Source organism: Cygnus atratus, chromosome 3 (assembly GCF_013377495.2).
Source record: "Cygnus atratus isolate AKBS03 ecotype Queensland, Australia chromosome 3, CAtr_DNAZoo_HiC_assembly, whole genome shotgun sequence".
Lineage (NCBI taxonomy): Eukaryota > Metazoa > Chordata > Aves > Anseriformes > Anatidae > Cygnus > Cygnus atratus.
In genome coordinates, this window is record NC_066364.1 from 66590796 (window position 1) to 66603202 (window position 12407).

The following is a 12407-nucleotide window of genomic DNA, read 5'->3' on the forward strand; positions in this document are numbered from 1 at the left end:
ACTAATATTGTTTATGGAGTTCAAAGCCAAGCTGACCTCTGAATGCACATGTGAACAGACAATTACATACCATTGTGCCAGGCCTCACAACGGGTTGCACCGGTGTTTGCTGAGGCCAGGAATGCAGGCCCTAACCAAGGCTGAGTCAGCCACTCGGGAGACAAATTTCTCAGCCACTGTCCAGAGATGGACCAATTTTACAGACAATGAAAAAAATAGGCCTCCCTCTAAGTGAAAAATTCCCTATGAAAATAATCAAACGTCTAGATCTCATTTGAAGATGTGTTTTATCAAATACCCTTGTTCTGAATGTTTCTTGATTTTCTATAAGAAAGCCATTTGGATTACTAGACTCCACTGTTACTGCTGCCAGAGGAAAACAGACTGCTGATGGCAAACTCTAATAAGACTTGTTAAGATAATTTCAAGTACTTTGCAAAAGATTGTAGCCCCAGGCATGGTCTTAGTGAGCATGTGAAAAAAATCAAAGGAACTGTAGTCATGAGAGTTCAGAAGTGCATTTGTGTTCAACTGCAAAATGGTTTGCTGTGCTCTAAATGAACAGCAAACAGGACCGATACTTGGAACTACCCGGTCACAACCCAGCAGCATTAGCAGAATCCAGAGGTCTACATTACCGCCCCCACCTCCTCCAAGCACACAGGGATCTAATCTAGACCACGGTTTAAGAAGAAATCTAAAGTGTATGCACAGAAGGCAGAAAAATAATCAAGGTCTGCCCTATGATACTTCACAGAAGACATGAGGTCATTGAGTAATACATGCAGAAAAGAAAGCTAATATTTGGGGCCTTTAACACATCATTGCATGATCATTTACAAGACCAGAACTCAGGATTCTGTGACTGGGGAAAGACTAAGATCACAACAGGTTTTGAAAATGAGATATTGAGACTGTAAATATTTATTCAGCACACACGGAGACGTTTAATCAGGTGAACATCAATTTCCTATTTACTACATCCTGATGAGGAAAGTGATTTCTGTCCATACACACCTTTAACAAAAAGGAGAATAGGTCAACTCTTGCTGGAAAGCAACCTGGTGAAATATTTAGATTTCGCCGGTACTGCTCTTCATATCCCTGACAGCAAAAGTGAAATTAACAATATTTTAAATGTTTTGCTGTATCTTAAGGGAATTCATACGATTTCTGCAGATTCAGTGTTTTTTCTTAGGGCTGTACTATGGGATTATGAAGCAAAATAAAGTTGAAGAACTTTTTTACATCCAAGCCTGAGGTTAAGAATGAAAAATGGAGACAACTTTCCAGATGTGTCTATATGCAGATGCAAATATAGCAGGTTGGTTTTTTTATTCTGAAAATTAAGAGTAGAAGGTAAAACAAAAGTTTTCATCACAATTTGCTACAGGAAAAGTTACGAATCTCAGATGATAAATGCAGTATCAGATAAACAAAAAGTAAGAAAGCTTCAAATGTAACAGTTGCAGAATTATTCAAAACAGCAGAGGATGTGAAAGCAGGTTGTACTTTTCTATCACCGTTAAACTATTAGTGAGAGAGAAAAGGAAACAGACAGGACTTCTCATTTGCTCAGTGGTAAGAAAAAACAACCACCACCACTACCACCAACTCTGCAGATGTTTCAGGTGCTTCAGCCACCATGAAACGTGCAGCAGGATCTAAGAAATAACTTGCTCCAGAGCAGCTTACATGCCCTTTCACTGTTCCTCATTCAGAACTGCTAGTATCACTACTTGCACTACTCAAAGCCCTGGCTCCTCTTTTCAAAGAGAATCCTTTTTATCACTCTCCCCAGCTATTCAGCATCAATCTCTATTTAGCATCTTTATGAGGCATACCATTTAGCTTTTTTTAGCATCAACTGACATTCTTTTGTGAAAAAGATGCCTTGGTGATTTTTAGAATATGCCATTTAAATAAAGTATTCTAAAATAGAACAACTGATTTACACTTCTGTACTTTCATGCACCTATATTCTCCAACAGGTAATTAAAATGTGGGTTATTTCCAAGGGGCACATTCTGAACTGTTCCCCGCCGTCACCATTGCTCCCATTTCTGACCTGTTCTCCAGTCCAGCTAACTGAATTGTTCCTCGCTGCCACCTACAACATACCCTCTAAAGAAACATCATGGTAAAGGTGACCAACAGACAATTAAGTTAAATTGAGTATGTTTATATTTAACTGCATCACCAGCAAATGATCAGTGACTGCTACACTCATGCCACTGACAAACTTCAGAAGCAGCAGTTAACCCAAACATAACGATGATTTTACATATCGCTTCCTCTCATCTTACATGGCTCCCACAACCATTCTGCACACCAAGAGCTCACTTTATCATGACCTACGTGCAGACAACCTCTTTCATTGCTAATAACTGCTGAAGTCCAGTCTAACAATTCTGTGCGTGTTTTAATTGTGGCTCTTTCACCTAGAAGACACTTAGATTAACAAGAGAAAAGGCGCAGGAACCCATATTGCTCTTTATGCAAATTATAACCACTGCCTTAATTTTAGAGTGCTTTGTGTGCATCCTCCTGTTCAAATACTTCCATGTCTCCATGATACTAATTTTTCCATTCAATCCATTTGTATACAAAAAAGACCAATACCCTACTGTACAGAGAAGTTTCTTCTTCTTGATGGCTGCTTCTGGGAGAAGCTTTGTCTTTTCCTTTTTATTTTTTTCCCTCTAAACATACAGTTTCCCTTTTAAAAATTGCATCTTTGATGTCAGTAATATATTGTGCTGCTTCAAGCCTAGAAATGCATAGAAGATGCAGTTACTGTGGTTAACAAAGTATTACTTCAAATATCCAGTTTATATTGTATTTAAAACTAATCTGTAATCTCTGCTTTCCGTAAATTAAATCTCAATATTGCATGAAAACTCTGGAGTACAGCACCCCCAAACAATTTCCGGCACAGTATCTGAAACTGATTTGAGAATGGCTAGCTCTGAAGCTGACAATAAGGCTTTAACACTGAACTATATATCAAATATTAGGTTTTAATCACTTAAGTTTGCAATTAAACCACTATCATCCTTGTGCTGGCACTCTGCAAGAAAGCATGCTTGTCTCCAGTCCATTTGAATTTTTTTTAACAAAATACCTTTTAAGGAACGTATAAAGAATTTGAAACATTTAAGCCATTTTCTTCTGTCAAGACCTGTTCTTGACTTTGATGTCATACTTTTCAGAAGCAGCTCACGGCCTGAACTGAGACTTGGAAAAAAAGATTCTGCAGTGGCTAAACTTTAGGATGTCAACTGTAGCAAACGATAAACTGTACAGTAAAAAACACTAGCAAATAATGGTATACCAAGTCAGTTGTATAATATTGTGTTTTTGTTCAATTTTTACTCAAAGGTAAAGTATCAACCATTGCAATAAAACAATACTGAGCGTGTTTTACTTGTCAGTGTGATTATTTCTCACCTTCATATTTACCTTTCCCAAGACTTTAAATGTTAGAGCTAATTTTATATACACAATTAGACACAGCACTGACAATGCCAAGTATCATCACTGGACATGGAACAACTTTCTGCAACAGCAGGCATTACTTCCAGTACTTGGCATTCAAGGAAACTTGAGATTTCTTTCTAAACAAATTAATGACCACTCCATGCTAATCACTTCAATTGTGCCTACTGTATAGAATAGCTATAATATGGGATCTTGCTCAGTTTACACATACATTTGGAGCAATCTACACTATCTAGATGGACCGCTGTCTTTATTTTAGCTTCATTGCAGAATCCAAACACAACTCCTACCCTGAAAAACAAGAAACAAACAGTAGAAGTACCTACACTGCAGATTTAAGTGTTTAAATGTATGTTCCTTCTAAAGCATCACCTAGATTTCACCAGTAAATTACATGAACTACATCAACTACAGTAAAATTGTTAACTGAACGCAAACTGCATAAGAGAAGGCATGGTAAAAGGCTGGTGTTTTTTTTTCCCTACAAATTTAGTCTATCCCATCTGCTGCTAAATTTAATCTACATCTATTTTAAGCCCCAAATCCCTAGAACGGAATTTTGACGTCATTTTTGGAGAATAACATGACCTTAAAACATCATATAACCAAAGAAAATGAATTTTAGAAGTGAAGTAAATTAACCAAAAGCATTTAGGTATAGCACAGACTACAACCTTTGGACTCATCCACTTCACCTATTTAAAATATTTATTAATCACATTCACAGTTCTATAATGCAAAATGCGCATAGGTCAGTTAGACCAGAAACAACTACAAAAAGTTAAGATAAAATCAAGTTCTGCACTTGGTACAGAGGTGTTGGAGTGGCTAGCAATTATACTCAGGACTTCAGAAACACAGCAAGTTTTGTATCGTTTACTTCCAGGATCAGGGTTTTGGTAACGGTATCTTTAAAACCTTCCTGCATGCCAATACAAAGACACAGGTTAAACCAAAACAGAAAGAAATCATAAAAGCAAGTCTAATCATAGATGCTGCCCATTAATGCCATAGGAAAAAAAATGATTAAAATATCATAACTTCATCTTCTGTGTTTCCTTTTTCAACAATCCAAAGCATACTCTTTTCCAAGCGTTTAAAAGATTTAAGGCATATCCTAAAGCTCTTCTCTTCAGTATGGTTTTCACCCTAAGTCTTCGGAGTTAATCACTTTGACTGTACTTATACCTGACCGTGCAGCAAGTCAGAAGTTGTTTTCCAATATGGTAGTGAAAACTTTTGCTCACACTAGCAAATATACATAAATGTTCTAATCTGTTTATGCTCCTCTGTTCTTGTGACCAGACTTTTCCTTTTCCATACTTAGGATTACAGTATGTAAGCTAATTCAAAAATAAAATGGAAAAAAAATAGTTTGTAGTATCTTATCCTTCTTTTAGTGATCATTGTGATTCTTTCACTTAAGAATTTAAATTACTTTACACGCAATACCTATAATTGTATATCAGTTATGGCTACTCAACTGCTACTGAGTTATAAGGAAGTACCTGCCTGTTTTAAAACCTGTAAAAATTGTGTTTTGGCTTATGGAAATAATAGGGTTAGCACATTAGCCCATCACTTCACTAAGAAAAAAATATAATAAAATTACCATTTAATGAAATGAAATAACATCGTATTCCTTTAAGTTGTTAAAACCACATCACTTGTAGGCTGGGGGTAGAGAGCAATGGCAACCTGGAGCTCCCATACTGGGCAGTGTGCAGAAGTATACATTGTAGTCAGAAATGATACTTTCTACCTTTAATATATGTGTAAGTCCAGTTTCCTATGACATATGACCTACTAGGTGTTTGTTTCCTTGTTCTCGCCTCAACTTTCACAGGTAAGCGATACAAACTCTTGCGGTGAAGAGGAAGGAACCAGTTGTCGCACGAACGGCCTCGCGATAAAAGAAATATTGACCAGGGGCACGGAAAGCAGCCCCACGCCGTGTCACTACCTGGCTGGCAAGGGGGTGTTTGTCGCCCTGGCGTGCCATTCCCGGCGATGCGGCTCACAGCGCCGAGGTGCAGCACGGCAGCTCGGTGCAAGGCGCGCAGGAACGCCTGCTGCCGCCCCGACCTCTCTGAACACGCTCCTTCCGACCACCCAGGCGAGCCTCCGGGCCTCCCCGTCCCCATATTTCAACGAGGCAGCTCCGGGAGGCGGGGAGAGAGGGAGATCGAGGGAGGCTGGAGGGGGCCTAAGGCGAGGGGAGCCCCCCGGGGGGCGGGAGGGAGGCCCCCTCCGCTCCATCCTCTCCCCCCTTCTTCCTCCTCGCCGCTCCCCGCAGGCTGTCAGCAGCCCTCTCCCGCCCGGCGCGGGCTGGAAGCCCCCGGGGAGCGCTCCCCCGCCCCGCCCCAGCCCGGGCCGACCTTCCTGGGGCGGAGGCCGCTCCGCCACCGCCTCTGTCCCTGGCCGGGGCTGCGCGGCCCCGGCCCCTTCCCCAGCCACCGCCCGGCGCCCGCTCCCCTGCCCGTGCCCGTTGCCGCCCCCTCCCCGCGGCGAGGCGCCGGGCCCCGCGGCCCCGCCCGCTCCCCGAGCCCGGCGAGGGGGTCACGCACCTCGCTGTTAAAGGCTTTCACGGCCTCCATGTCGCGGCGGAGAAGGGGGCCGGGCGGCTTCTCTCCGCTGATGGCGGCCGGGAGGGGGCTAAGCCTCGCTCGGTGCGTGCGTGTGCGCCCGCCTCAGGAGCCGCCGGGCCTCCTCGCCATGGCGGCTGGCGCAGCAGGGCCGCTGGCCCGGCTCCTTCCCGGCTCCTCCCGGCCTCCGAGCCCCGCTCCCCGCCCGGCGGCGGCGCCCGCGTCCCGTCCCCTGCCGGGCTCCGCTGGGCCGCGCCGGGAGGCGATGGAGGAACAAGGCGCAGCGGCTGCGGCGCGGGCGCCAATATGGCGGACGCGCGGGGGCTCCTGGCAGCGCAGCTCCCAGACGAGCCGAGAGCGGCGCGGGCGGCCACAGCGCCGCCTGCCGGGCAGCGCCCGACACAGCGGGCCGCCGCCGCCGCCACCGGGCCCGCCTCCCCGCCGCCACACGGCGGCTCCGCCTCACGGCCATCCGCCGGCCGCGACGCTGAGGGAGGCGGTCCCATGGCTGGGCTCTCGGCCCCGATGGCTCCCGCTGAAGATCCGAGAAGGCGGCAAGAGAAGCCGTGGGGCCCAAACCAGCGAGATAACGAAGAAAAAAGAGCCCCCAGCCCCCCGATCCGTCCCTCAGCTGGCACTCACCTGCAGCAGGAGTTGAGGCGTGCTCAGCACGTAGTCGCAGGAGTCTTTCCCCGGGGCTCAGTTATGTCCTTTAGTCCTGCGGACACGGCAGCGCTGTGGCAGAGCAAATTCAAGTCTGACCTGTGTTTATTTCCTGGCCAGGACTCCAGGCTGCTCTCCGGATCACCCACACGCTCCTGCCCTCACAAGCTCCCCTCAGAGCCGAGGCACAAGGTCTCTCCATGACCTGTTAACATTCCTTACAAAGGGCATCAGGGGCTTACAGACCGAGGAGAGCTTTACTTGACAAACGAGGTAACTTAGAAGTTAAGCTAAACCCAGAATTTGAGGTAGACTTGTAATGTTATGGATTTGCCCTTACAGAAATGCAAATAAAGAGATTAAGTCCTATAACAGAGTTGGGAGTCTTTCTTCCCCAATAGGTTAACATCAGGAAGAAGCCCATCTCCAGAAACAATGCTGTTGCAGGAACAGGCCACAAAGATTGTCAAGAGATTAGAGAAGATGCCCCTTTCAGAAAGGATTGGAGGGCTCAGACTAGAGAATAGAGAGCCTTGAGCCAGGGAGGGCAGCTGGTAGCAGCCAGCACCTACAAATTGAAGTGCCTGAATAAGGTGCCTTAACATTTTTTCATTATTTTGAAATAATTAAGTCTCTATCAGAGGTACACAGCAGGCCAAGGGAGCAGTCTTAAATTAAAGCAGGGGAGATTCTGACTCAACAGAAGGAGAACCTTTTTCATTGTGAAGATGGTCAAGCAGTGGAACAAGTTCCCCAGACAACAAGGTCTTTGCCCCTCTTCTCCCCCCCCCCCCCCCCGTGGGAGTTAAGATTAAATAAAATGCAAAGAGACAATTCTGTTCAAATTGTTGTAGAGGCTTTGTGGGAAATTGCATGGGATTTTTTAATATTGCAAGTAACTGGTAAAACTATTACCTTTGTACTCCTTCAGTTACAAACTATCCTCCAGTATTTGGTATTTTCTTTTGAGTGAAACTGAAGCAAGTCTTGCTTTGCCTATGAAGATGAATGGAATACCACACTGGATCGGAAAACATTTTACCAAAATTATTTTAAAACTGGCCTCAAAGTGACCAAAAACTTCCATGTGATTGTTTTTACGGAATATTTATTCCAATAGTCTAAGTTCTTCCAGTGAAGGAAAGGGAAGAATGAGTAAAGGAGTAATCAGAGAAGGAAGGGTAGTATTTACACTTTAAGATATATTAATGAATGCTTGACTTCTGATGTGCAGAGCCTGAATTTGAAGTGAAAGAGTTAGCTATCATCCAAGAATAAGAAATGGGTTATGTGTCTCTGAGCATAACACTAAACGTTCTAAATTAAGCAAGCATACGAATGAAGTAATATCAAAACAGTGCAGGGAAATGGTTCATTCTGGGGCAAGTCCACCTTGCTCCATGAGACTGTCTAATTCAATGACTTATAGTATTACTCATAACATACCAGAGTCAGGAGGTTTCTCATCTTGTTCTGAATGAGAATGAGTGACAGCTTGCTGCACAACGCAGGATTTCTTCCATTCTGATGCTTTGTGCAACTACTGAAACTCAAACCTGAACATTTTCAACTTCACAAATAAGATCACGCTTTTCAACATGATGAATTATATGCAATATTCACAGTGGTGGGGTATGCTTCCTGTTTGGATACAAACACAGCTTTGCAATTACGAGAGAAAATCAAGCTTGACAAAATCTTTAATCTGACATGTACTGAGTTTTTCATAAGATAAGATAGGTATGCCCTCCTTTTTCCTACTTCCGACAAGTCTAAATGTAGATTCAATCAAACAAACAAGTGTCACATGTACAAATGCCCTTAAGAAGTCCTCCATCCAAGTGAACAATTCCCTGCAGTTTCCTCTCACCTTTTAGGTTAACAACCAACATACAAGTGTCAGGAGAGAAAACTGGTGTTCACATAGGCATAGAGAAAAGCAGATCTGTTACTAGCCACTTGCAGCTTAAATTAAGAGAATGATACTGTTTTCTTTGCAAGAAATTCTCACCACATTTGGTTTTTAAGATATCTAAGTCATCAAAACCAAGCCATTCTGTATGTACCCTTGCCATTCCCTACTTATTTTTTCCCAGCATGTTTTCAAAGAGCTGCTTACTGTTTTGACTGAACATTAGCACATTCTTCTCCTCTATCCTTTTTCACTAACTACCTCATTGTCATCATTCATTTGCATTTCTAGTTGCCACTCCTTCACTACCACCATTTTAGATGTTCTTAATTTATAACTAGAGGTATCAAAACATTCTCCGCTGAACTTTTACTGAATTTGTTACCTACAGGTTCTCATGAGGGGCTCTTTTTTTTCAAATGTATATAAATTTCAAAGATTGTAAAAGAAATTCTGAACCACCAGATTTGTAACCTTGTGCTGTTCATGATAGCCTGGTTACTGGGCACCCCAGTCCATTTACTGTCCAGTAACTTCAGGTCAGGCTTGACTTACTCTGTTTTGCACTTGTCCTAGCTTGACAGCATCAGACTCTAGTCGTTACACCACAGAAAGCACTTCAAAGATTACTCCACTGGAAAAAAAACACTTTCAAAGACAATCCAGGCTTTAATATACAGGCCAGCTTCAGAGCTCAGATACACACCTTAGATCCATACTGATTTCGAATGAAATGTGGAAAGCAGAAGAAAAAGACTTAAAAATTACTGCCAGTAACATTTCTCAGACTTTCTTGTAGGTTTGGGTAACTTGATACAATTGTGCTGACAATGTAATTCAGGCTTACAGTGCTATCTCCAACATTGCTAAAATAAGCTCAGCTAAGAAACATTTCCTAATGATTTCTTGTTCTATACAGGGTTCTAATCCTCAACTTTGAGCTTCATACTGTGTTGTATGTGTATAATTACAAGGTAGAATGATGACCGTTTCTTACAGCTGCATAGCCAACATTTAATTCTGCTCCTAACAAGACATTTCTTTTAAAACAAAGGTTAGCCAATAGTTTTGCAGTAGCAGCTACAGCATGCTTATTTGATTTTAATGAAACAGCAGAATTACAAGGATGGAACATGGAAAATCCTTATGATATCCACTTGCAAACACTGTAGAAGACATGAGAGAAGTTTTCTAGCCAATTCCAACTACAAGCATATCCATTTTTTGGAAAGCTCAAACTGAAATAACTATTTTATATATATATATATACACACATATATATAAAAAGTATATACTGAAATCTTCTTAAATTCAATTCTAGTGCTAATAAAATAAAGCTTTCAAGTATAAATTTAAGTGCTTCAAGGGAAATTCAAGAAGGGTTCATTGATAGTTTTCAGACCTTATAACCAACGTAAGACTGCATACTTAGCGCAGTGCTGTTTGTAGAGCAACAAGCCAAATGAGGGCCAAAAAAACTCAAGTGAGAACATGAAAGATGATGGATGGATGAAACTTTTTAATCTTAAAAAAAAAAATGTTTATCTGCTAGCTCATGTGCCTTCTGAAATACAGGCTGACAACTAGAAGCATCAATTCTTGACCAATAAATTGGATCATTCCTTCATATTATGTTATGTCTTCTCTCATGCCCACATGTACCAGATCTCCAGTATGCAGCCATTATATTGCAAAACCAGAACTATTTCTCCCAGTCTGCTGAGAAAATCTTATTTTGTTTTACAGAACATAACAGAAGTGAACACAACACACTAAGACCCATTTCCATAATTTCTCTATCATCTCAAGCACAATGTCAGGAAATTTAAATATTTTGGTTCAAGCTTTTTATTTACTTTAAGATTAATAAATGAAACCTAAACTATCACACATAGTATCTTAAGCTACAGAGACATAAAATCAAAATTTCAGTCAGTGCTTAAGATCACATTTTCTGTCAAAAGTACAAAATATCACTCTTAAATATAAAATCAGCACACAGATTTTATAGGCATGTGTCTTTGCCCCAGGAAGGTATGGACCTGGACACATTTTTCTTCAGTGGGTGGTCTAGACTCTCACCACACATCTGTATTCTGATAGCTACCAAAAATCAGATATAGAAAACTAGAAGTGAAGGAACAGCCAAGGTTTACTTTCTATTGACTAGATCTGTCTGCAACATCTAATTAATCAACTACTGACAAAATATGATTTTGTATTTGAAGGAAAAAGTCCCAAGAGACGAAGTAGATAAAGTATGCAGTCTTATCACACTGACACTTTCCTCATCATGTTCACCAGTGCAGCCTGATTTTCCTGTTTCAGAGCTTCTTTTCTGGCAAGTTATGACCTCATTACAGTCATATCAATTGCATATTTTTGTCTAAACAGATGGAGTTCTCGTCTCTTCCATTACCTTTCAGTAAACAATAATTCCAGTTAGATGGTGAAGCAAAAGATTTTCTATCACTTACTTGCTCTGTTAGATCTTGGACAGCAAAACTGAGTTCATCAGCAATTCACACAGCAATAGAAGAGACCAAAAGTCAGTGGCAGCACAGACCAAGCAACAGAGTACTGAGACACATGGAGAAATTAATCTGTTTCTTTCAAGAATACACACCTGTGCTTTGGAAAAGGACAGATCAATCAATGAAATCTTTGCACTGGAAAAGTTAAATGGAAACTAGCAGGATAAAGAGGATAACAGGCTTTAATATACAGGCCAGCTTCAGAGCTCAGATACACACCTTAGATCCATACTGATTTCAAATGAAATGTGGAAAGCAGAAGAAAAAGACTTAAAAATTACTGCCAGTAACATTTCTCAGACTTTCTTGTAGGTTTGGGTAACTTGATACAATTGTGCTGACAATGTAATTCAGGCTTACAGTGCTATCTCCAACATTGCTAAAATAAGCTCAGCTAGGAAACACACAGAGGGTTGGTCAGCATAAAAGACCAAGGATTTCAAGACAGCCACCACCACTTTACCTAGGGGTGTTAAGAAAATCACTGGCTACTTCCAGAAGTTATAGGTATGCTTTCTTTATCCTTTTTATATTCCTATTCCAATGGATTTACTGAAAGTGTACACTAGAATGACAATATTTGCAATCTGCAGTATTAACAGTCTTGAAATAATATGTATTCACAGCATGGCAGTTAGCTATGTGTCAACTCTGAGACTTCTCTCCATATGCCCTAAAAATAATTTAATTAAGGCTTGTATGATTGGGATAAAACAAACAGCAACAAAAATCACAAAAGCTCTTGAGCACACTCAAATTCTCCATGGGGAAAGGATTGTGCTTCTTGAATGTTTTCTACACTATGAGTATGTTTCAAGCAAGGCATGAGCATTTGCTTACTGTTTTTCACCATTAGCTTGACCATCTCTACAACCAGTAGTTCAGAACTAAACTAAAGGTATATCAGCAGATCCTTTCTTCTCCAAGAAGATCTTTTTTTTTTTTTTAAGCCAATAACCAATGCAAGACTAATTAACAAAAATGATTTGGAAACTCCATCCAGGAAGGGATTTCATTACGCAGTTATGATTACTTCCAACACTCTTAACCTGATGCTTATTTTACTCTTTATAAATATATTTATCAGTATAGTCTAGCTCTTTATTATGAAGGATAGTGAGAAACTGGGCAAACTGGCACACTATAAGCACTACAGGGCTTTGCAAAACACCACCTAAACTGCAGCACAGACAACGCTGAGCCAGAGCTACT

At 41.5% G+C, this 12407-nt stretch overlaps 1 protein-coding gene across 4 annotated transcripts in view; it reads right to left on the reverse strand.

Annotated features, from left to right (window-relative positions):
* The window catches only part of SCAF8 (SR-related CTD associated factor 8), a 93542-nt gene extending 87133 nt beyond the window's left edge, over positions 1–6409 (reverse strand). For 3 of the 4 annotated variants that reach the window (XM_035538835.2, XM_035538837.2, XM_035538834.2), the window contains exon 1: positions 5465–5587. In XM_035538835.2, the coding sequence (XP_035394728.1) occupies positions 5465–5503 (39 nt within the window). In that variant the 5' untranslated portion in view covers positions 5504–5587. Of the gene's footprint in view, positions 1–5464; positions 5588–6068 lie in introns of those variants that run through there. The other variant, XM_035538838.2, reaches the window with a different exon arrangement.
* Positions 6410–12407: the final 5998 nt, after the last annotated feature.